This window comes from Ictalurus furcatus, chromosome 7, assembly GCF_023375685.1.
Source record: "Ictalurus furcatus strain D&B chromosome 7, Billie_1.0, whole genome shotgun sequence".
Classification (NCBI taxonomy): domain Eukaryota; kingdom Metazoa; phylum Chordata; class Actinopteri; order Siluriformes; family Ictaluridae; genus Ictalurus; species Ictalurus furcatus.
Window position 1 is genome coordinate 19,116,629 of NC_071261.1, and position 27,135 is coordinate 19,143,763.

The following is a 27,135-nucleotide window of genomic DNA, read 5'->3' on the forward strand; positions in this document are numbered from 1 at the left end:
GCAGAGATTTACAGAGTGATTTCTGGGAGAATTCATGGAGAATTTGAAAAACTTATGTAAGCAGAAGCAATATCTGAACTCTATTTACCTTGCCCTTAGTTTGCTTAGAAAGAACAATGCCATATTGCTTTGTCATCAGTAAGGTTTAAATTACAACCAAACCGTGCACACACCAAGTTGACAAACCATACAAGATTCAAAGACATGCAAAAAAAAAAAAAAAAAAAAAAAAAAAAAAAACTTCAGCTGGAGGAATGTGGCCCCTTGGCAAGACGGAGTTGGACAGCCACTTTGTTACGAGATCACCAGGGTTCAAACTGTGGTTAAACCCACTGCCAACATTCCACCTCTGTAGGAGACATCAATGCGCGCTGCAGGAGCGAAGGACACACTGTCCACTGCACTCTGCTGCCCCCTATAGGACATGAATGGAAACTCCCAAGCAAAAATTCTCAAAGATCAAGGTTTTGTTTATTTCTTACTAGTTCAAATAATAGAAAATATCTAGAACATTATAAAAACAATAAATGTTATATAAAAAAAGTAAACTGTTTAATGGTCTCTGCACATTTGTGGCTCAGAAAACCCATTTTATATATTATGTAGTTGAGAAAACCTGTTGGGAAAACTGTTGTCCCTGACAGATTGCTTGTGTGTTTTCACATGGACCCCCTGTCCAGTCATTTTACACTCAGTGACCACTTTATAAGGAACACTAAACACTATCAGCAGCAGCAGCAGCAGATAAAGCATTTCAATTAATGTTCACAACCTCAGAATGGGGGGAAAAAAATCTCTCTCAGTGACCATGGCATGGTTGTTAGTGCCGGACAGGGTGGTGTGAGTATTTCAGAAACTGCTGATTTCCTGGGATTTCCTTGGAGTCATGCACCACAGTTGAAACACTACACTACAGTGTTTACACAGAATGGTGCCCAAAAAAAAAAAAAGAAAGAAAAACAAAACAGTGAGTGGCAGTTCTGTGGGTGGAAACATTTGTTGATGAGAGGGGTCAGAGGAGAAGACTGAGCTGGTCTGAATGGACGGAAAGGCTACAGTAACTTTATAAAAAAAAAAATTAAAAAAAAAAAAAAAAACAGTCTTTACAACCATGCTGAGCAGAAAAGCATCTCATAACTCACAATGTATTGTGAGCAGATCACGTCGAGTTCCACGTCTATCAGCTAAGAACAGGAATCTGAGGCTACACTGGGTACAGGGTCATTAAACCTGGATAGTGGAAGATGGAAGCACAAAAAGCCTCTACGCGTAAAGGCTATGAAATAGCTCAGAAAAAATCCAATTAAAAACAAAAATATGCAGGAACCATCATAGTGGAGTTTGTATGCTACACAGGCTCAGAACTCCTTCATTTACATTTTACTGTTAATGGATAGTCTGTGAAGTCAGGCTCCAATGTTCCACTTATGCATGCAGTAGTGCAGTCCAGAAAGATGTGTCTACCCCAAATAACTCTTTGACTTCAGAGTTACTCTAGTCTCAAGTCTTGACCTTGATCGGGTCTTCATCTCTGAAAGTGGAGAAGTAGCTAAAGCCATGCAGATTAAAGAGGCAATCATGGCAGATGGAAGATGAGAGAAGGGTTCCGTTTATCACTTCATGACCTCTATTAAAATGTGCGTTTGATCAAATTATAATTCCTTCTCATATTAATGTCTCAGTGTGTATACATTTGTGAGAAAGTGAGCTGAAGTTACAAATCCTGGCACTGTGGAAGCTGTCTTTGTTAGTAAAAGATTAGGGCAAAGAAAAAAAAAATGCATCATTAATTAAAAAAAGTGTTTCATTATTTCACTGGCTTACAGCCTATACAGCTCAACAAGATGCAGCTTGCAGCAAAAATAAATAAATCCGATTCCCATCCTTCGTAATCTCCTTCATCCACTTTCCATGCGGATGATCCTACAGTGCTTTGCGGGCATGAATCTGAGGCTACAGTGACGCAGCTTCCATCGCAGCTTGCCTGATACAGACGGAGTATATAAAGGCACGTGTCTGTGCACATGCACTCATAATAAGATACAGGAGTCTTCCTAATCGAAGCAACCGAGACCTCAAGCAGAACTGTGAGACAGCTGATGTGGATCTATTCCCTTCAGGAACATCTCTGGAGCCTGCAGGTCACCAGGAGTTCAACTGAGACGGTAAAGATGAGGAGTGGAGGTGACGGTGGAGTCACGGGAACTAAAAGTGTATCGAGCATGCTGCACTTGGAGAGAGCTGACACTGAAAATGCTGCATATATGACTCGACGACCCATGAATACAACACCAGTACCGATTACAACCCACAAAAGCGCGAGTGTGCACGTGTGCCTTCCAGTGATATCTTCTTGGCGCCTGCCGTGCTGTATTGTTTGTTTATTGGGAGCGGTAACAAATCCATAATGAGGGGAACTGGTAGTGATTAGGACAGAAGGAAGAGAGGGGAAAAAAGAAACAGGAGTGGAAAGAGGACAACACAGAGACAATGGTGGAAAAGGAAGAGAGAACGAATGAGAAACAGAGGGGAGAAAAAGACAGAATAAAAGAGTAAGAGAAAAAAAAAATCCATTTAAACTTGGCCTGGGGATGACTCTTGGTGCCTACTCGGCATTTGAAACTCCTCCATGCTCCTCATCTTGGACTAATAATCAGTAAAACAAACAGGACCTTTTCTGCATTCCTCTGAAAAGTCCATTCAATTTCTCTCATATGTGTTCCCTTGGTCTTCTTAACTTACCAGTTTGTCCTTGAAGAAGGGTTGACAATCACACTTTACACTGGTGTGCACACGCACACACAGAGTTCAATTCAAGTGTCTTCTGGCGAGAGTTAACGTGACCCAACAAGCTTTAATTCACAACAGCCTGGCAGTTCTCTGCCAAAGGGATGGAATAGATGGACAGAGATGAAGAGCGGAGAAGTGATTTAAAACAAAGCAAAATGAATGACATACACAGTAGCCCAGCTTTCGTTCCTCATTCTCTGAACTAGATCAGTGGTGAACCCTTAGGCTGGGTTTGTACTTGCTTTTAACTACGCGCACGCAAGATGGCCGCTGCACAGATCGTGCGTTAATTCAGCACGTCTGGGGGAAATAAATAAAATAAAATTGTGTGACACGTGTCTGTGGTGTTATACTAATATAGATAGCGGGGGCAGTATAATGTCATATAATGCAAGCTCAAATTACATACTTGTATATTATTCTGGACAGTTTTGAAATATTAAGCTAACCAATTACACATTATAATTAGCTTATTTAATTTAGCAGGAATGTTAAATTAATGTTAGCTTGTCTGGTCCTAAACCAGAAACTATTCTATCTACATTTGAATTAGAAACATGAAGAGACATAAATGCTAAACCCAGTTCAGCTATTACTGTTAAGCCGAGTCATGATGATGAAACAGCGGCATTCGATTTGGATAGCAGTAGGGTTGTTACGATACCAAAAGTTTTTAACTTCGAAAGCATTAACAGGTGTAGCATCGTGATTCTCAAAACCAAAACGATACTTTGCTAAAAATATTTTATATATATATATATATATATATATATATATATATATATATATATATATATATATATATATATATTACATTGAACACCAGACGGTCAGTTCTAAATTACAATGTCCTTCTTTTTAAAAGAAGAATTAAGAGAAAATAAGTAACTAGATTATTCAAATATTAAGTACCAGTGACCCATCAAGACACAAGAAGCAAGTTGGTGTTGTCTGAGTGTCAATGAAATAAATTCTCCGTAAAAACATGCACAAAATTATTATAGCTGTTATAATTATAACCCAGTAGTGCAGCATCCCAAACAGCACCACTATGATAATAATAAATAGTGTCTCTCAAGTGGCGAGTAGAAATATGGAGAGTGGTTACATTGGTCGGAGTGTTTAACATCCATCTCTATCTCGGCAGTATTTAAAAGATATAGAAAGCTCACACGACTTTTGAAGTCAAAAGGATTTCACTGATTTTTGGTTCTATGTACAGAAATAATCAAACTCCAGTCCTTTATTCTACTGGCAAAAGTAAATAATAGAAAACACTGACACCTACATTCACACCAAATCACATACATGCTGAACAGACACAGACCTGTTTAATGGCAGTCTCTCCAATTTTGTCCGAGTGTTTACGTATGCTCTCCAGAAAGTCTTTGAGGTCAGACATGGAGACGTCTCTGATGTGTGTGCGCAAGACTGGGATGTTCTCAGCCATGATGGCGCAGAAGCGATACTGTCCCGCCTTCGGCAGGCAGTTCTGCTCCAACTGCTCCAACGTGCACAACGCAGGGTAGTATCTGAACACACACACAAACACACACACACACACACACACATACATACACACACACAATGGTAAAAGGGCCATAATAAAGAGGAGTCAATTTCGTGTACATTCTGAAATTATCCCGTGTCACTATATGAAGTGACAAACATCAAAAGCATTTTAATAGCATTATTAATCCATATTCAATATTATTCGAGAACAAAGTTCACATGAAGACCATGTCAGGGAAACCAAAAAGAACTTGAATCGAAGAAATGTAAGTTCAATACATGTGAGAAACAACAAAAGAATCGAATTCCAGCCTTAAATCGATATCCAACTCTCTAGAAATCAAACAGATGCACATCAACGTTACACAATATTTCATGAGCTACAGAGAGCCACTCCTGGCCGACCTCGACTCTCCCTCAGGGCTAATGGCAAAACCAAAACAGGCAGAAATGATAAATAAAATAAATCCAGACACAAGATTTATAGTCTACAAGTTGCTCATCACTGGGTCAGGCAAAGGACAAGAGCGAATAGAAGAACACCCGATGGCCAACTTTAAATTGTTACCAAATCTATTCGCTCACAAAACACAACAACAGTCCTAAATGCAGTATACTCCTGTGCAAGTATTAAAAGCATTTGTGAGGGAACATAAGCATGGCGGCCTCACGCTTTATTCACTGGATCATCAATAACAACAGATTTGGAGCTCATCTCACACCACTGCCACTTTCTCCTTTGGTTTGTTTGTGCTGGTCAAACAGGACTGCTTTCTGCTGCTGATCACGGGGATGTTCAAACTATCAAACCCCCCTTTCTGTTTCTTTCACTAAATAGCTGGCAAAAAAATCTCTCCTTTTGGAGACTTTTAGAACAACAGTATGTTTCATTAGCTTTAGGCCAAACTGTAGCACAAAGCTGGCAGACTGAGCTGGTTCATTAATTCAATGAGAACCATAATGTACTTTTAATAATAACCTAGACGGCCAATATTTATAGCGTTATATAAAAGAAATGTCTGAATACAGCCACACTGTTTTTGAACATTGCTGTGAAAGAACAAACTCTACAACTGTGACACTTAAATTAATACCGGATAACTGGCAGAACTCCTTAAGAATTTAGTTTAGTCTCTGCTGCCACCTAGTGCTTATTAAATTTGACATACTGCAGACTGGGCCTCTGTCTGGGGAAAGGTTAATGAGTTGCCATGGTAACAGCCCCACACAGCAAAAAGTCATTTAACAAGCTTTTGTAAATAAAAAAGCTAATTTATTGATATATTTCCCCACATATAAACATAACTGAATGTGATATCCTACATTAATACCACATTTTTCTACCCGAGACTGTTCTAGAAACATGACTATTGAGCTGCATTGGTTCAGCGCATGGAGGACTGAAAACAACTGGGTACATCTGTCAGTGTTTTGTCTCAGGGCTCAGGCTATGGACTTTAAACAACATCTTTATTAGAGGTGTGAAGTTGGGCAATCCGAGTGTGCAGAGCAGTATTATCAAGCTTGGTCATTAAAAATGAGTACAAGTTGTTGTGAATTGCACACACACTAAGAGCAGTGAAGTGAGCATGCAGAGAAACGACCTCACCGGAACGCATGGTTCGGTCGGCACTGAGCACTGAGACACACACGCATTTACTTTCACCTTCCCTTTTGTTTGTGAGTCAAGTTAAAGTAAAACGAGATCAATTTAAAGTGCATGCTTTGCTTTCACAGCAATTTGCAATTATTACTGTTACATTTAGTTATCATTATTATTATTATTATTATTATTGCTGTGTGTGTGAACACTTTGTGGGAAAAAAATTTAAATAAAAGGTAAATTAAAGTAAAAAATAAAAATCATGGTCTTCAGTCCTGTTGAAAATCTTACCTTTTGGCTCTCATCTGCTCTTGCAGTCTGCTGTACATTTCTAGCACTGAAAAATAAAATGGAGGAATGCTGTTAAGGTACAATACATTTAAACAATGCAATATACATATATTTACAAATTCAGAATCTCCCAAGTCAACTATGTCCAAGATACACAGAAAGTGTGTGTGTAAAGGCCAGGGACGTACCTGGAAGGCAGTGTGTGAGTTTGTCGATGGTGGTAGCAATGTTCCTCTGTTGCAAACGGCAACATCTCAACTCGTCCATCGTCGTCAGTAGCTACAACATGTACAAATCATGGAAGATCATCATAATTCCACCTTGGCTATCATTTAAACTATGTTAAGGAGAGCTACAAGATGATGTCATACCACTCTGCCATTGTGCTGCAGCTTCTGATTGGTTTCAGTCACTTGGCCCTGCACGAAAAGAAGAGTCAAAAAGTCTACCACACCTCTCACAGATTTTCTCAACCACCATAATGTCTTACATTTTACAAACCAAAACATCTGTTTAGTATTATACAGCACTGTTTCCTTCATAGCTCTTTAACACTGTGTCCTGGCACAATTCCTGACCTCTTTTTCAGTCTGATGCTCACCTTGAGTTTCTGCGCCTCTCCACGCACTTTAAGCAGTTCTGTGATGGAGTCCACAAAGCCCTGGAAGTGATGGTTGCACATCTTCTCGATCTCGCGGTCATGGTTGCGAATCCGCCCCTCCAGCTTCTCCATGAAGAGCCCATGTTCTTGCCCATCATACACAGATCTGTGGTGGAAGGAAAATGAGAACCTGCAGTAGTGATTTAAAAATTCAATATTTTAACCATTTTACAGTTCATTTTAAGTTAGTCTATGTATCTACGTAATTAGTTGTCATATTTAACATCAGCCTCTCTATATGCACCTACACCCCCCAACCACCAGATGGCAGAGGTGTATGGTAAACACAGCCATCCATCCAGTTTAAAACAGATTTTAAACCAACACACAGTTCAAGATAGAAGATTCCACACTAGTGAAGGCTAAATTTGACTGAAATCACACAAAGCATGCAATTTACTAGATACATACAGATTTTTTTAATCTGCAAAGAATGTCAATTCATTTTTTCATAGGGCATGTGACAAGCTACAAGATGTGAAAGCTGCAAGTGTGACATCAAAAAAAATAAACAAGTTTTTTAAATTATTATTAATGAATAAATAAAGAAAAGAAAAAACTTTAAAGAGACAAAAAACACACACCACAGCATTAAATTCCTCCAGATTCCACCCATGAAGCATAGTTTCAGTTCCTGTGATTTCTGCCTTACACGCTTACACGTATCAAAAACACTCAGAAGAAGGAAGAAGCCCAGGACAGCAGAAATAAAAGAAAGAAAGATCAGGTTCTCTGTGGACCTTCAAGAACTTTTCTTTTGGAGAACTCTAAATCACACATTCATCCACAAAATGGGACTTATTCAGTGTCACACATAATCGTCACATCCTTATTTGGTAGCCAATATGAGAACTGGTATAAGACATAAGCATGCAAATCCTACTTATTTAAAAATAAATAAATAAATAAAAAACCCACTCAAAAATATGCAACCCTTCACCTGAGTACACCCTTCCTGTTGATAAGGAAAATGTTCCTCTTAAAGCAGCACAGTCTTGGCATAAGCTAGGATTTCCTCTACAGGCATACACACAGCCTAAAAAAGAGCTCAATAAATCCAGCAATGGCACAAACGCCATGTTTACAGCAGTCCAAAACAGCCAGTGTTCTTTATTCAGAGTTAAAGATAATGCAGTAAATAGTACAGTTAGACAGGAAGGAACCAAGTCTGAACACAGACCTTCAGGTTCCTTTACATTCGACTACAAAGAACTGATGGCAGAGACAAAATTCCTCTCATTTGTCTACTTAGTAGGCTGGCAGTCTTAGAAGTCTACCAAATGTTTATTCCAGCCTCAAGCCCAGGGTTCCATCTTGTTCGTTTCCAAAAGCTGACTTTGTTAAGCGAAAAAAAAAAAAAAAAAAAAAAAAAAAGAGTCAAATATGTCCATTACTGTTTTGATTTTTACAATTCCAATTTTTTTTTTTTTTTAAACAGGCAGTTGTGTCCATCATGTAACTGCCAAAACTGTGTCCAAGTGAAACTTTACTAAACCGGCAAATTTATTACTCATACATTTAATACATCCACATTGCACTCCAAAATTATTGGCACCCTTCATGAAAATGGGCAAAAATTCATATATAAAAAGAATAACACATACAGCTATAAGATATTTTGAGCTCAAACACGTAGCAGCAGTATAGGTCCCAAATTTGCAGCAGTTTAAGGCACAGTAAACTTTCTTTTACGCCCCTAATTAATGCATTTGAACTGCTTATGTATATCGATTCCTTCAATTGCCTCATTTGTGATCTTCCAGAAGCATCTGTTCGATGGTAACGTTTGTCTCATGGTAATGGATAAACAAATGATTTTGTGTGTGCAACCTTGTATTTATACCCCAGGGAAACAGTACATGGTTAAAAGCACAGAGTTCCTGAGGACTAAAAGCATATTTTTTATTTTTATATATATATATATATATATATATATATATATATATATATATATAGGATGTTTCAAGAATGACAATCAAAAAAACCTGTTTGCTTTTATTTATAATATTCTTTTGGAGTATCAATCATTTTGGCAGATATAAGTTTGAGGCAAAGTACTATTATTTGAAAATGTCATTCTAATGAGAAAAAATTGAATTAAATTGTTAAATTTAAAATTAAAGCGTTAAATTTGTTTAGGATGGGTGTATAAAATATTAGATTGCATCTTTTCTAATTAGACATCAATGATATTTAAAAAGCACATGTAGTATGCTTCTTAAAATTGTAACTGAACACCTTTTGTGTCTTATTGATCAACAGACTGATTGCTCTTTAAAATGTCAGAACTTGCCCTCAAAACACCCTTATCAGGCAACCCCTGCTCCATAGATTTACCGCCAGTCGATTATACTTTAAACACCATTACCTCCGGTGGCTTCTTACTACAGGCTTTTGACCCAAAGGTTCAAGCAGAAATTTAGGCACACACATTATGTTATATAATAAGCATTACCACACGGTAGGCCTTGATATATCTATTTAGAAGATATAAAAGGTATCAAAAAATACAGTCAAGCATGTGCACTGTCCCACATCCTCATTATTCCTGCTGAGTAAGCGGAGTGAACAGACACACTCGGCAATCAAACTGTCCTCAAAGACTTCTCTTTAAACAGTGAAGCAGCACAGGCATTTACAGTCTGATAAACCATGCAGGAGTAGCAACGATCATTATAGATGCAGTTATAGAATACATTTCATGGCTCTTACACCTATACTCTGCACACTTTGCTTTTCTAGAACTCAATTCAAAAATCTTGTATGGTTGCACTACTTGTATTGTTCTCCGCTTGATATATCGCTTTGCTTGTATTTCCTCATTTGTAAGTAGCTTTGTATAAAAGCGTCTCCTAAATGAATAAATGTAAATGTAAAATGGATCATAAGGTTTTGTACAAACTTTTGGAGTCTATGCCAGCTACAACAAATACTAAGGAACTCCTAAAATTCATGTAAATACTTCACAGATTTTACTTCTCACTTTCTATCTTGTCAATATTATAATCTGTAATGAAAACTGGACTTTTGGACCCCACTGTATGTCTTGTGGGAAAGATAATCATAGACATATTCAGTTAGATATTCTGACAAATAAGGAGGTCCTAGACAATGGGTGGCTTCAAAACCAAAACTCTATATGTATGAAGTATGTGCTGCCTGTACTGGAGTAACATGTTCATTCTTTCCTGTTCTAGTCTTCACTCTTACCACTGCACTTTCTCGAGGTTAGTTTTTGGAAACATCAGCAAAAAGAACACTGCAATAGTCTGAGCTAAAGAAAACTAAATCATGGGTCAACTACAGAGCACCCTGGAGTGTGAGGCAACACCTAATTTTGGCGATGTTTCTAAACTGAAGAATGTTGTAACCAAAATATGAGACTAGAATTTCAATGGACTTCTTTTCATAATTAGCTTCTTAAATGTTCACTACAGCTTCTGTGGTGAATTTACCATCTACTGCAAAAGAAGAAACATTGCTAGGTTTGCAGTTGAGAGATTTCCTTCTGCTCCATTCGAGATGAGTATTGCTATATTTGGCAGAGGTGATGATCAGAATCTGATTATTTACCACGGTCAGGGACACTGAACTGGCTTCTACTATTCACACAGACTATTGCATATAGCCCGTGGGTCATTGTTTGGTCACTTGTACGTCATGCTGTTCCTGTATTCTGCCCTGTTCTGAACCAGGAGTGAAATTATTTCAGCTGTTCAGCTAATTAAATACTACTCTCTCTATAATTTTACCTAAAATCATCAATTCAATAATCAGGATGTAGCTTTCTGTATTCTGTGCATCCTGAAGGTAATACAAAGTAATAAAAATTCTGTACCATTATAAAAATAAAAATTTTTTTTAAAAAGCGTAGCAATATCAAAGCTGAACGGCGGGAGACATGAAGTTTGTGGGTTTTAAACACAGCAGAGGGCCATGAAGGACCTCATTTCCATTCATGCTGAGTATGTGGTGCAATAAATGACCACAGCTGCATAGCCCAGCTGAATCTGGCCTTTCAGTAAGAGTCATCTAGATCAACTCGCTAACAACTCTATGGCAGTGCAGAAGAATACGCAATACGCACAGGACATCATTTTCCCAGGTCTTGCTCTTGTCTGTTAACCCTTCCATAAAAATATTCCTACATTTAAACTACAGAGCTATTATTAAGCCTCAAGCTACAGTTTTGAATACTTCTATTCACTCTTTACTGAAGTATGACATCAGATGGCTGAAGTTTTACAAAAACACACATTCTACTCAGATACAAGCCAAAACATTACAGGGATTCATACCACTCTTTTCAGCTCAATTCGTTATTTAGTGTTTATTTTATTCATAGCCGTGTCTGTAAATTTTTCATTGTGGCTTTAAGCAATAACTCGTGTCCCAAACAATGACAGTTTTTGATTGTCAGCATTTGCAGCCCTGGCCACAAAACTGCTGCTTTTGATTAGCAAACCTTTCGCATATGCCAGAGCTGTGTGTGTGTGTGTGTGTTTTGGAGAACAGAGACATTTCCAAAGCTGAAATATGAGATTTGAACAAGGCTGGACTCAAATATGTCTTAACTATAAAACCTGGAGCATAAAAGACCAACATGGTGAAAGAAGAGAAAAAGGGGAGGGATTTGAATATTCATTTGTATTAATCTAAAAACTTTTTTTTCCTCAAACTTTTTTTTTTTTTTTTTTTTTTTTTTTTTTTAAATGCAAGACTCAAAAAAAAGAAATATACTAAAAACAAAATATTTCCCTTTAATTATGGTGATGAAGACTTGCAAAAAGGTGCTTGGAACCATAATTTCTACAATAAATGAATAACTATAAATGCTAAAAATAAATCCAATCAAGGTGTAGAAACATCTCAAGGATGATCAGTGGAAACAGTATGCACCTGAGCTCAATTTCGAGTGTCATGGCAAAGGCTGTGAATACTTATGTACATGTGCTTTTTTGTAGAATTTTGAGGAAAATAATGAATTTTAATTCATTTTGGAATAAGGCTGTAACATAACAAAATGTGGAAAAAGTGAAGCGCTGTGAAAACTTTCCGGATGCACTTTAAATGATATTTGAAGCATTTTATTGAAATATGCATATGTTACTGACCTTCACCTTAGTGCTGCAAAATAGCAATCAATAAAATCACTGATGTCACAAATGTTACTTTCTAGCTTTTACACTTCGTAGCCCAATATGTACAGTCTACTGCATAAATTCCTCCGTTTGCATTTCAATATTATAATAAAACCCTGGAGAGGGTCGGTTTTCTTCCATTTTTGCACAGAAAACTCCATTATGTAGGAAGAGAAGTTGTGAGAGGAGAGAATTATGAGATTTATTAGACATCCTGCAGTGTTGAGTTTGTCTGAGAGATTCACTTCAGTAAATGATTTGCAGAAAACTGGGTGAGGACTTTCAGTCTCATCATGCTGTATTAAATGCACACAACACTGCTTCTCTGCTGCTGCAGCTTCTTTCAGAAGAATCTACATTTGGATTTAGCATTTTTTTGTCCCTAGTTTGATCGCTGACCAATTCCCACCCTCCAGTCAGCTCTCCCCATCATATAACAGCTACCAACCAGGGAGGGTGAATGCTAACATGTGCTTGGTCTGAGAGATGTGAAACCAGTCAACGCATCTTTTCAACTGCCTGCTCATGCTGTGTCAATAACAGACTGGGAGGAAATCTGTCCTCTAACGCATACATTAGCTCACATAAACCCACAATTAGTTAGTGTTGTGACTGACAGGGGTGAGAGTATGCCAGTATCTCCAGTTCTACCACTGAGCTTCCAAAAACATGCTGATAGGTGTATCCGCTACAGTAAATTGCCTCTAGGTGTGAATGTGCATGTGCATGGGGTCCTGAAATTAATGTTAACGTGAAATTAATGTGACTGTCCAACAATGCATTTTACCATCAGATACAAAAATCTACAAGAGAAATCCAACTTCAAATGTGTACACAATTGTGTATGCTGTCATTGCAAAACACTGAACATGTAATTCTGTATCAGTGATTCAACAAATTAAACACAATGTACAAGTGTAGATTCATTACTACAACCCATATGGGTCCTGTGTATGTGGCTGCAGTTACACAACACTCCTATTCAGCACACTTCCTACACTGTCACCACTTCTGAACTACTGTACCCCGGTCTATGCTAATGCCACTTCCTTTGGACCCACTGTACAGAAATCAGTCAGTAGCTAAAAAAAAAAAAAAAAAAAAAAAAAAAAACATTGAATGGGACCGAAATATATCACAGGAGGTCTAAATGCAGTAAGCATGTGAAACAAACCAAAACAGACCAGCTACTTAGTCTGTAATATATGTGTGTGTGTGTATATATATACACATATACACATATACATATATATACACATACATATATATACACATACATATATATATACACATACATATACACATATATATATATATATATATATATATATATATATATATATATATATATATATATATATATATATATATATATATATATATACACACATATATACACACACACATACATATATATTACATATATATGTGTGTGTGTGTGTGCTGTGAAAAAGTATTCTTCTGATTTCTTCTGTTTTTGCGCATCTCAATAAATAGTTTTAGATCTTAAAACAAAAAACATCATAAAACAAAAGGTACCCTGAGTAACACTACAGTTTTGTTTTTTTTTTTATTGAAGCAAACCAAGTTATCCAACACCTATCACCCATGTGAAAAACTAATTGCCTTAAAATTAAAATCTGGTTGTGCCATCTTTAACAGCAATAACTGCAACCAAACACTTCTGATAACTGGAGATCAGTCTTTCACTTACTCCTAGGACTAGGATTTACTCCTATGATTTGGATCATTGTCTTACTGCAAAATCCAGTAGCGTTTGAGTTTCAACTTACAGACTAAAGACCGGATATTCTCCTTAAGAATTTCTGGTAGAGAGCAGAATTCATCTTTCCCTTAATTATTACAAGTTGCCCAGGCCCTGAAGCAGCAAAGTATCCCCACACCATCACACTTCCACCACCATGCTTGGCCATAGGTATGATGTACTTTTTGTAGAATTCTGTGTTTGGTTTATGCCAGATGTAACAGGGCACCTGTCTTCCAAACAGTTCCACTTTCAACTCATCAGTCCACAGAACATCCTCCCAAAAGGTTTGAGGATCATCAAGGTGTGTTTTGGCAAAATTCAGACGAGCCTTAATATTCTGCTGGGTTAGCAGTGGTTTTCACCTCACCACTCTTCCATAGATGTCACTTTTGCCCAGTGTCTTTCTGATAGCAGAGTCATGAACAGTGATCTTTATTGATGCAAGAGAGACCTACTGGTCCTTTGATGTTGTCCTTGGTTCTTTTGTGACTTCCTGAATGAGTTGTTGCCGTGCTCGTGGAGGACTTTTAGAAGGTCGGCCACTTCTGGGAAGGTTCACTACTGTGCTGAGTTTTCTGTTTATGGTTCTCACTGTGGTTCTTTGGAGTTCCAGAGCCTTTGAAATAGCTTTGTAACCTTCCCAGACTGATGCATTTCAAATCACCTTCTTCCTCATCATTTCTGGGATTTCTTTCAATTTTGGCATATTGTGTTGCTGCGTAAAACCTTTTAACCAACTTCATGCCTGAAAAAGTTCTATTTAAGTGTTGATTTGATTGAACAGGGTTTGCAGTAATCAGACCTGGTTGTGTCTAGTCCGGCTGAACACCATTATGAATGCAGTTTCATAGATTTGGGGAATTAGTAACTATGGGGGCAAACACATTTTCACACAGGCCCAGTTGATATTGGATAACTTTTTTTGCTTCAGTAAATAACATTATCATTTAAAAACAGTATTTTGTGTTTACTCAGGTTGCCTTTGTTTTATCTTAGATTTTGTTTTAATTTTCTGAAACAATTTATCATGAGATATACACTAGAAGAAACAGAAGAAATCAAGATAGGGCAAATACTTTTTCCACAGCACTGTATGTGTGTATATACACATACATACAGTGGTGGAAATGGCAGAGATACACTGGGGGGGACACTAATTGAGGAATATCCACACGGAAAATATCCAAACTACATTTATGTGCGGAACTCGCATTTATATAGGGAACTTGCTTTCACAGACTTTCAAATGGATAAAAGATTCAAAACCCTCTTCATTTCCCCCCCAAAAAATGTACCAGTGTCAACTGGAACTCCACCCCCCTTGAAATCCCCCCACGTCTATATAGCCAAGGACAAAACAGGAAATGTATAATGTTACCTCTTCTTGTGCTAACTGCAGTCCCTGGAAGCATGGATGTAATAGAAGAAGGTCTAAAAGAGGAAATTGCCTTAGTGCACAAGGCACTGACCAAACAGTGAAATCTGATCAATCTCACAGCACTCAGTCAGTCAGGTCAGAGTCTCCAGTTCACTCAGTCAACATAAAGAGGAAACAATGCATAATATATGGCTGCAGGAATAAAACTAACAATAAAAATGTGAAAATAGAGGTCAGAATAGTCTCAAGGCTGCAAGTAAATATACAGATTTATGCACAATGAACTTGAGCCAATATTTGTCTGTGTGTTGATTTGTGTCAGTGTCAACTAGCAAATGGCAAACTATATTTTCAAGGCACTGCTTCTACTGGATCCAGCTATTGATTCACTCCATTAAATTGGTAATCAGTGTGATTTCTATTTGATTTAGTATTAGTAATAATAGTACAAAGGGTAATAGTAATACTATTAATAGTAGAAATGTAGCAGTAATAGTTGTAGTAGTAATAACAGTAGTAGTAGTAGTAATAGAAATAAAAGTAATACCTCTAATCGTAAAAGTGTAGTAGTAATAGTGGTAATTGTAATAATAATAATAATAATAATAATAATAGTAGTATTAATGTAGTAGGAAAAGTAGTGGTAGTTGTCGTTGTCGTCATAGTCATTTGTCATCACAGTCGTCACTGTAGTTGTAATAACAGCTGTCATTACGGTTATTAATACCCATTTATGAAGATTAGGAACAGCAACCAAAAAAGTTTTTAATAAATAAATAAATAAATAGATAAATAAATAAATAAATTCACTGCTGAGTATACAGTGTTGATTAACTGTGTATAATGCAGTATTTTATCAAATATACTGCTACTTTATAGCTTTCAAACTATAAGCAATTCTTTCTAAAATGAAAACAATCCAACATGGATTGAGCATTTTAAAATGTGCATCACCTCTACAAAAGGATCTAATATTTTTAGAAATAGCAAAAATTCCTGTTTCCAACCATTTTGATCGTGTTATATCCTTGGCCATGTACAATGTCATAGCATCAGTGCTTACTTGTTTTCTTATTAGGAGTGCTATTTTCCCCTTTGTTATTATTGCTCGGTTAAGAACTGTTTCTGGCCGCACCACCCAATTTTTGGTGAGCAAAAGTATTGATACAGAGTCTTAAAGGAAAGTAAACAACACTTATTATTTGGGTGCCCATCCCTTGCTTGCAATAACCACATCAAGCAAGCAACCCACTGACCCAATGTGATGATTTTCCAGGCTTGTACCACAGCTTCTTTCAGTTGTTGTTTGTTTCAGGGGGTTTCTCCCTTCAGTCTCCTCTTCAGGGGGTGAAATGTATGCTCAACTGGGTGCTCAATTTAAAGGCTAGTGACTGGCTTGGCCAGTCTAAAACCCTCCACTTTCTTCCTCTGATGAAGTCCTTTGAGTTGGCACTGCGTTTTGGGTCATTGTCTTGCTGCATGATAAAATTCCTCCCAATTAATTTGCATGCATTTCTCTGTAAATACAAAATGTTTCTGTACACTTCTGAATTAATTCTGCTGTTACCATTATGAGTTACATCATCAATAAAGATTAGTGAGCCTGCTCCAGAAGCAGCCATGCAAGCCCAAGCCATGACACTACCTCTATCGTACTTGAATGCTTTTCTGTGTTTTGGATCATGAGCAGATCCTTTCTTTCTCCATCCTTTGGCCTTTCTATTACTTTGGTAGAGGTTAATCTCGGTTCCAGAGGCTCGTCTTTGCTAATTCCAAATTGGCCTACAGAGTCTTAGTGCTCATGAGTGCGTTGCATCTTATGGTATGGCCTCTATATTTCTGTTCTCCAAGTCTTCTTTGAACAATAGATTGGTATACCTTTACGCCTGCCCTGTGGAGGTTGTTGGTGATGGTTGTTTTTGGGTTTTTATTCATAGCTCTCACCATGTTTCAGTCATCAACTGCTGTTGTCTTCCTTGACTAACTGCTGTTCAATGTCTAGTTGTTAGTACATCAGTGGATTCTTTCTTTTTCAGGACATTCCAAATTGTTGCATTGGCTATGCCCAATGTTTGTGCAATGCCTCGGATTGATTTTCCCTATTTTCTCAGCTTCAAAATGGCTTGTTTTCTCACAGACAGCTCTCTGGTCTTCATGATGGTTCATCCTTTTTAACAACAAATGCAGTCTTCACGGCCGAAACCCAGGGCTCAAACCAAGAGCAGACATTCAGAGATATTCATTCTTTAAACAATCAATTTAACAAGATACACCTGGGCAGCAAAAACATTTCGTAGTCACATGTTCCAATATTTTTGGAACACTTGAAAAATGGGTGAGTTCAACCCAAACTGCCATGTTTTAAGTTGTTTAACACATCTAGATGTAAATATGTTGTCTCAAATTCATGTTTTGATCTCAAATCCAAATGTCTTCAGTGTATAGCAAAAACAAAAGACCTTGCCGTTCCGATACGCTCGGATAGTATGTGATTTAAATTTGTTTTTTTAAACACCAACTCATCCATATTGCCAAGCAAAACAGGTCGGAAATGCAAACTAACACACTGCCTACTCTTGCTTATTTATTGGTTTGTTTGTGCATCTTGTCGGTCACAACGCAAGCTGGATTCGTGACCAGAGTAACATCTGGTTCATAACAACTTGGGCTGCCATATCTGAGCATTTTCAGCTGACAAAATATGTTTACTATCCCAGTACTAGCGACCTCTCAGTAAAAACAGATTGTGGAGACATTTAAATCGTTCATGATCTAAAATCATGTTGCTCACCCCTAATGTCAAGTGGTAAATGTCAAGTTTTATGACCAGTAAACTTAAAACAGATACTACTCACTCCACAGCCAATCAACAAAGCTGAACAAGATCAGCAATACCAGTCAAAGAAAAGCACAAGAAACTCCACACCACACAATATGAGACATGGTACCAGGCGTTGCTTAACACAGTCTTCACGTAACACTGGCAGGCCTGAGGAGAGATAAAAGGGACTGCTCCCTCTCTCCAAATGATTAGAAACACTTTCACTGGATGAGAAGCTCCTGCAAAGCAAAGCCTGTTATATTAGAACAGCTAAATGAAAGAAACAAACCACAACTGAAATGTTGGCTAGATGTGCATGTACTACTGTACATATGTTATATGAAAGGCAGAAATAATGAAAACTAAGCCGTTTTAGTGCATTTAGTCTTTGGACAATGAGGTCAGTTAATGTTTTTGGCTGCTCAATCCAAAACAGTTGTTTACATCAATATAAACAAGAGAAATAATCTTTAATACATCTTCTACACCAACCACTACGGGCTCGAAGACAGTTTTACGAAAGACGTTGGTCAAATGTGCGTCAGTCATCACGCACTCGTGTTATTTCCATGCTGAAACTCTATAACCAAAACAAAAGCATGCTGCTGCAACAGAACTAAGAACTAAAGGAAGTGATTAAGTCTATCACTGTCCACATCTGGTAAACCACAAAAGCCAGTTATGACCGATGATGAGGAGACCGGGGGGGTGTGGGGGTCTGGGGAGTAACACTGAAAACTAGTGAAAATCCAAATGAATAAGGACAGGAAGCTAGAAGGCAATGATTCCAACCATTGCTACACTGCTACAAGGCATCACAGACTGTCCATGAGGAAATTTACCATCAGGCTCAGTCTACTGTATGAGTCACAAGGGTGTGACATTGACTGCAGTTTATGGTGTCACTCAACATGTACATTACTGTATAACCACAAGCAAAGAAAATCTAGCATTTCCTCAATCCAGCACATATTACAGCTTTGTCTTTGTTTACCTGCCAATGTTTCCCATCTCCTGCTCCGAAATCTGATCCAGCAGCTTTCTTTGCCGAGTTATAAACCCAAATACTCCAGAGACGTACTACTCTACTCAGCCAACTCAAAGAAACCTCATGGTGCTTTGCAGAACACAAGCAGTAAACGGAACCTTGCCTCCTGTGGTCAGCCATCTTGGTAACATTCTTTCTGACTCCTGTCTCAACAGGGCCTTGGCAAAAGAGATATCTGGGAGACTTCCTGCATCAAAGATGGGATTGTTTCCAGGCTAACTGCATGACTGCAGCTCTGGTGTGGTGTTAACAAAAAGAGAGACAAGGTTCTTTAATAGACACACACACTGTTACTGACCCAGTGCACTGAAACTGCGCTCACTAGATCAGCAGCGATATGATGCAGTAAGGAGGCTGGGAGTCATTTTCAATGTGACCTGCTGATCTACAAGAACAGCAGGCAAAGCATCGGTTAGTGATGCAAAGTGAGCAAGAAAAACAACGTGAAAATATTGACTTTGCAAATTATAAGCAAAGAGATGTAGCAACTACCAAATACAGGCTGAAAACGTTTAGACAAAGGAATCAATAATGGTGATGCGTAAAAATGTTTGACGCAGATTTAACAATCGTTTAACAAGAACAGAAATGTAAGAGCGCACCGGCCTGTATTACTTGGTGGAATGTAATACAGTGAAGACGCTGCTAATGTTGCAGCTGTGTACAAAGCTGTTTTCAGGCCCAACACTGTTAAAGCAATCTTAAAGGACATAAAAACTACTATAATAAACTACTTTCACTTGCAAACATATAAAGAACAAGACGGCAAGCGGAGCAGTCTGAATAAGAAAAATTGTTTAAATGTCGTTTCCTGCTGCGTTCACACGTACATGATCGAGAAGAGAAAAAAGAAAAAAAAAAAAAACAAATGCGAGCCACATTCTCCCTCACAGACAGAACCCACTGGGAAACAATGGCATTTTTGGTTCCAGATGCTGGTCCCTACTCAATCTGGGTTGCTCACTTTGCTGCTATGGGCTTGAAGTGTTTGTCAGTGTTTTTGTAGTTCCCTTTGGGTGCATCACACACTGTAAACCTGTTTAATATCCTACAGAAATAGTGAAGAGTAACAGTGTTTAGGTTCATTCTGACAGTTATACAGCACAATGCAGTTTCTACACAAGCATTTCCCAACATCATGTGATCTGCAGTCAGAGGTGTGGTTTTGTATATGTTCTGTAATCAGCATGTGAGGATATTGTACTACCAGTGAAACCATGGTGACCGGCAGTAAACTAAAGACAGGAATGCCATTAGTAACCAGCGTCGAGCGATTTGAGCAACAAAAATCACTGCTGGTATGAGTGCGGTATCAGAGAGACTGGACTACCAGATCATATTGTTTACATTTACTTATTAAACTGCTCACAATCACATTTAAGCTCTTCGTTCATTATTCTTCCTGGAAGAAGGAAAGAAGAAACAAGTCTCTCAAACTTGTGTTTCAACCACTTCCAAATAAATTACAACCCCTTTATCCACCCAATCTCAGTTCTTCTCCATGCTCTACCTCTGTGCTAAAGATGCTGTTTTTGTAAGGATCTTGGCAAGCTTTTTAAAATGTTTGTTCCAAATTCCTCAGGGGCATGCAAGAGAGAGAGAGACAGAAAGAGAGAGAGAGAGAGACAGACAGAGAGAGAGAGAGAGACAGAGACACACACAGAGAGTGACACACAGAGAGACACAGACACAGAGAGAGAGACACAGACACAGAGAGAGAGACACAGACACAGAGAGAGAGACACAGACACAGAGAGAGAGACACAGACACATATTTCCCCATCCGCTTCCACTGAATCATACATCTGCATGTTGTCTTTTCCACTGTCTCCGGGTTGTTGTTGTCCCTTTTCCCCACCTTCCAGGTTATGTTTTAACTGTGGTGCATTTTAGCTATTTTTTGAGTCTGTGTTTCAGTTTAAAATAAAAACTAAAGCACAGTTTTGATTTAGTTTAAAAGATTTATCCACGTGAAGGAACTCGACTTGTTGTGCTGGCTTGATTTACGCCGAGTCACAGTCCATGATGTCAGGGGGTGTATCTCAATCAGCTCCTTAGTTCAGTTGTCAGGGCACGGATCAGGGAGTCGGCCACCTTAAGGGCTGTCTCAATCTCAAAAAATCTTTCCGGTGTACTGAAATGTTCGCTTCCTAAAAAAAAAATAATACAAAAAAAAAAAAAAAATTCCACAACGCACTGCAAACTAAAAATACCAATAAAATGCACTTCTGTCTATTATACCCTGTACAGACCTCAGTCTCAAGAGGACAGTGGAGAAGGATGGCCGTACACACTTGATATTTTCATGTCTCGAATGTGTCTTCAGTGTCACAAAAAAGCATGTTTGGAATTCACATTTTAATCTAAGATATTTAATTAACATAAAATATGCAATTTTGGCAAGCCCAAAACAAAAATTAATGATAATAAATCAACCCGTTACACGCATCAACAACACGACTGGACAGTTAAAAGTTTGCTTCCATCTGAAAACCATAAAGATAGAAACTGGGGACTTCGATGTTGTTAGGGACACACTGCTCTTCAAACTACACATGTAATGTAGCTACTTGCACCTCAGACCAACGGGATCCGAGAGATCAGATAACAAGAAGCAGCTGACCCCCTTCACGTCTGTACTCAGTGCTGCTCACTTGTGATTTGATCAGATGCAAACACTAGTCCTATTACAGAGACATTAAAACAGAACCTACAAGCAGCAGTCATTATTGTTGTCCATGTAAATGTACTGAAAGTCGCATTGCCAGCTACTGACCTGGCATGCATAATACAGCATTTATAGTCGTTTTCGCAGATCCGTGTGAACGGGGGATCATCGACAACGTTGTCGTCTGTACGCGAAACTTTTCAAAAACGCAAAGGAAAAACGTTCTTGTGTAAACGTACTCGGAGATATCTGCAGAAAGATAGTGACGACCTACTATCAAGTATTTGTAATTCAGGTCTGGTAGCACTGTGCCAGATTCTGACCCGTCTTTGCTATAACAGTGTGCACACATGCATTCATGCACATAACTCACAAAGGCAAGCAGTAGTTTGGGAATAAGCACGCCAGAGCTTGTCATGGCATTCCGAAGTCTGAGACAAACAGTGTGGGATAAATCAATCAGACCTTCTCCTCTGTTCTCTAAGGCCTGTACATGCAGATCCATGCACGGTCTAACACAAGCTTCTAGCGAGCAGGGAAACGCTGTGCCCAAAGGGAGTGGTGTGGTGACTCAATCCCTATTAACGCACCATATTTACTTATGTAAAGCCTGGGCAAATGGGAAAGCGTAGGATAGCTGGTGACAATAGCCAACTAAACAAACGCTAATGGAATGATGCAATTTCATTCGAAGTAATGTGAGATTACAATCAGGGCAGCACAGGACCGCCATAGAAACAGAAATGCCATAACAAGTTTGTGTGACACACACAACCTCCCCACCCCCCGACACCAAATAATTCTGCTTGCTCAAAGCTCAAAGGATCTCATGCTTGTGTGTAACTGGACAAATTCAGATCTCTGGAAAGACTAGACAGAGCAGAACGGGAGAATTGACTCACTGACACCAGCCACACAGCAAGAACTACACTGGCTTAAAGCATTTTCTCCAACACACACACATGAATTTTCTATTCTAGCTCTACACACTACAGTTTTATCTGACCTGAAACACATTTCACTTTCGCATGCATCTCAAGCAGAAGTAGTTATCTCTAAAAGCAAAGATTTCCTTCTACAGAAATTCCTCTGAAAGGCACTGCACATACCTTTACATTTATAACTGAATCAGCTTAAGAAACACAACGTTAGAGCAGAATTTTGCAGGATGACAAGTTTAAACAGGAAATTAGTTCTCGTTTTGATTATCCGCATCACCGACAGCAGTCTCAGTCTCGTCACCCGAGGTAAAAGTTCACTTGTGGCTAAGGCTTGTGCGATATAGACTTTTCCCTGTTAGTGATTTCTTTTTTTTAAATGGATAATCAGATATGATATATGCAGATATGCGAGCAAACGATAGCTTGAAACCACACAAGGTGATGTATCATTTAGAAAAGAAACACCTGACACTTAAAGACAAGCCACTGGGGTGTTTATTTTATTTCTTTTTCGAATGGAAATGAACTAGTCTAGATTAAAGTAAACATTAAAACATCCAACAGTTTTAGTGCTATTGTTCACAATAAAGAGTCTATTCCCATGGGTTTCTTATTATCGGTTTATAAAATAAGGACTAGTTCCTAGTCATAAAAGTTATAAAAAGCACAAAAACAAAAAAGAACAGAAAAGAACCCGCAAAGGTTATTCTTTCTTAGAGACGGGGTGGGGGATGGAGTTCATACGCTTGAAAAGGAGGGGCGTTACTTTCAAAAAGTTGAGAAACCCTGTGTTAGGCTATAAGTGACGGAGTCAGTGTGTGCTGTGTGTTTGTGTGTGTATGCCTCCGCAGGCCAACGCGTTTGCTATGGGAGACTGGAAACAAAGCATGAGACGTCATATACGATGAGGACAATGGCTGCACGAGACGAACAAAGACGACATCAAATGAGCTCAAGCACTGACTGCATTGTACGCCGGCAACCTAAACAAACACACGACGCTGAGCAATCAGATCTACAACAACACTGCAGTAAAGCAAACTGGGAGAACCAAGTTTATATACAGACCACAAGAAACACTAGGAGAGTTTTATTATAAGAGCGGCTCCACCAGGACACCTGCGTTGGCAGACTGTAGACAAGTCATCACTCATCCACTTTTCTACTGACGGGGTGCTGCTGTGTGTGTGTGTGTGTGTGGGTGGGTGAAGGAAACATTTATAATAACTAGTACTGCACTGCAATGAAAATTTATATAGAAAGGTAATTAAGCGGGGGACAATTATTGTTGATGGTCTGGTAAATGGTCTGCACTTATATAGTGCTTCACACACACACACACACACACACACACACACACACACACACACCCCCCAATGGTAGCAGAGCTGCCATGCAAGGCACTAACTTGCCATCGGGAGCAACTTGGGGTTCAGTGTCTTGCCCAAGGACACTTCGGCATGTGGAGTCATGTGGGCCGGGAATCGAACCGCCAACCCTACGATTAGAGGACAACCCGCTCTACCACCACAGTTGCCTTGATAAAGTCAGTCCATTCATTAGGAGAAAAAAAAAATGTTTTAGCAAAAACATTCTAAAAATTATTACACTGTCCTACTAATCTGGCTGACAATAACAGCCTGTAACTCCACTTATTACATGCAGTATGCAATAAAACATTTGTATAAACAACTCTATATGAAAAACAGCATCGATGCTCAATATGCGCCATTAGCCTGCAAAACATCCTCGGCAACAGAAAACAGCTGGTCATCCAAGGCAAGAAATTCCTTCTTTGTTTTTTCACATTACTTTCGGCCATGCTCTTTGGCATGGCCTTCATGAATGTTTCCAACGTTTAAAAAGCTGTGTGTTAGCAAGAACTCTCCTTTTTGTGTCCGTTTTTGCTTTAAAAGCGCTCAATGTGTAGAGTACCAGTGGTGTACCGAACTTATAGTTGATATGACCTCCATCTTTTCATGAAGAGTGATTAGAAATCGACCGTCTAATGTCGCTCATACTATAGAAATCATGAAATGTTTGCACCTGGCTGATTTTTCACATTTTCACTGTTGAGATGTTGCTCAAACGTGCTTGAACGTGTCTGGACTGACCGACGCAGGAGAGCAAAGGAAGCCAACAGCATTGTTAATCTCCAATTTCCTGTTTCGTTTCGTTTTTCTTGGTCAAAGTTTTGGGTCCTTTTTCTCTTCTTGATCGTTCTGACTGACATTTTGCCTCATCGCTGATATTAACTGGCCTGTGCTTCCATCTGTTTGAGAGATGAACCATTATGTAACGAGGTTTGGGAGTTTCCTAACACACTGCATAAAAATCATTTCAACTGCCAAGATTTTAAATTTGTGCCTCCGGCTGGGAGAACATTCACCATCTAAAGCCAGATCCTTCATTATCTATATACAACAAGCACATGCATCTCTTCAGCAACTTTAATCTGAGTGTAGCTGACCAAAGAACATTTTGTCGCCAATAGTGTTAACGATGTACAGTGAGGGAAAAAAGTATTTGATCCCCTGCTGATTTTGTACGTTTGCCCACTGACAAAGAAATGATCAGTCTATAATTTTAATGGTAGATTTATTTGAACAGTGAGAGAATAACAACAAGAAAATCCAGAAAAACGCATGTCAAAAATGTTATAAATTGATTTGCATTTTAATGAGGGAAATAAGTATTTGACCCCCTCTCAATCAGAAAGATTTCTGGCTCCCAGGTGTCTTTTATACAGGTAAGAAGCTGAGATTAGGAGCACACTCTTAAAGGGAGTGCTCCTAATCTCAGCTTGTTACCTGTATAAAAGACACCTGTCCACAGAAGCAATCAATCAATCAGATTCCAAACTCTCCACCATGGCCAAGACCAAAGAGCTCTCCAAGGATGTCAGGGACAAGATTGTAGACCTACACAAGTCTGGAATGGGCTACGAGACCATTGCCAAGCAGCTTGGTGAGAAGGTGACAACAGTTGGTGCGATTATTCGCAAATGGAAGAAACACAAAAGAACTGTCAATCTCCCTCGGCCTGGGGCTCCATGCAAGATCTCACCTCGTGGAGTTGCAATGATCATGAGAACAGTGAGGAATCAGCCCAGAACTACACGGGAGGATCTTGTCAATGATCTCAAGGCAGCTGGGACCATAGTCACCAAGAAAACAATTGGTAACACACTACACCGTGAAGGACTGAAATCCTGCAGCGCCCGCAAGGTCCCCCTGCTCAAGAAAGCACATATACATGCCCGTCTGAAGTTTGCCAATGAACATCTGAATGATTCAGAGGACAACTGGGTGAAAGTGTTGTGGTCAGATGAGACCAAAATGGAGCTTTTTGGCATCAACTCAACTCGCCGTGTTTGGAGGAGGAGGAATGCTGCCTATGACCCCAAGAACACCATCCCCACAGTCAAACATGGAGGTGGAAACATTATGCTTTGGGGGTGTTTTTCTGCTAAGGGGACAGGACAACTTCACCGCATCAAAGGGACGATGGACGGGGCCATATACCGTCAAATCTTGGGTGAGAACCTCCTTCCCTCAGCCAGGGCATTGAAAATGGGTCGTGGATGGGTATTCCAGCATGACAATGACCCAAAACACACGGCCAAGGCGACAAAGGAGTGGCTCAAGAAGAAGCACATTAAGGTCCTGGAGTGGCCTAGCCAGTCTCCAGACCTTAATCCCATAGAAAATCTGTGGAGGAAGCTGAAGGTTCAAGTTGCCAAACGTCAGCCTCGAAACCTTATTGACTTGGAGAAGATCTGCAAAGAGGAGTGGGACAAAATCCCTCCTGAGATGTGTGCAAACCTGGTGGCCAACTACAACAAACATCTGACCTCTGTGATTGCCAACAAGGGTTTTGCCACCAAGTACCAAGTCGTGTTTTGCAGAGGGGTCAAATACATATTTCCCTCATTAAAATGCAAATCAATTTATAACATTTTTGACATGCGTTTTTCTCGATTTTTTTGTTGTTATTCTGTCTCTCACTGTTCAAATAAATCTACCATTAAAATTATAGACTGATCATTTCTTTGTCAGTGGGCAAACGTACAAAATCAGCAGGGGATCAAATACTTTTTTCCCCTCACTGTAGCTTCTAGTCCACTGTAATCCTCACTCAATGACTGTCTCGCTGATTCACAATCATACATTTTTCATGTTTAAAACAAAGAATTTAGCTTTGGTGCGGAAACCGAACTGATTTCATCAGAGGAGAACTGTCCGTTTTGCAGAAAGATGGGAAGCACAGAATGGTTCGAGATTAAATGCCTGATCCAGCACCATCTTCATCTTGTCAATGGAGAGGAAGCCTGAAGTGGTTACCGAAAACAGGAGTGAGCCTGCTGATCTCAGCAGCTATGATCGCACACATGCTCAGACACATACAGTCTACAGCAGTCCGAGCTAAGCTCGTTCAGACACAAACAAACCGATACCTCACTTAAAATACAGAAGAGTCTTGACAGGGAAAGAAGGACAGCATAAAGAGAGAG

At 39.0% G+C, this 27,135-nt stretch overlaps 1 protein-coding gene across 4 annotated transcripts in view; it reads right to left on the reverse strand.

Annotated features, from left to right (window-relative positions):
• Positions 1 to 27,135, reverse strand: part of exoc6b (exocyst complex component 6B) — a 101,246-nt gene that overhangs the window by 66,055 nt on the left and 8,056 nt on the right. For 3 of the 4 annotated variants that reach the window (XM_053629101.1, XM_053629100.1, XM_053629103.1), the window contains exons 2-6: positions 6,798 to 6,963; positions 6,568 to 6,615; positions 6,385 to 6,475; positions 6,197 to 6,242; positions 4,118 to 4,322 (exon numbers count right to left, since the gene is read on the reverse strand). In XM_053629101.1, the coding sequence (XP_053485076.1) occupies positions 4,118 to 4,322; positions 6,197 to 6,242; positions 6,385 to 6,475; positions 6,568 to 6,615; positions 6,798 to 6,963 (556 nt within the window). Of the gene's footprint in view, positions 1 to 4,117; positions 4,323 to 6,196; positions 6,243 to 6,384; positions 6,476 to 6,567; positions 6,616 to 6,797; positions 6,964 to 18,959; positions 19,117 to 27,135 lie in introns of those variants that run through there. The other variant, XM_053629102.1, reaches the window with a different exon arrangement.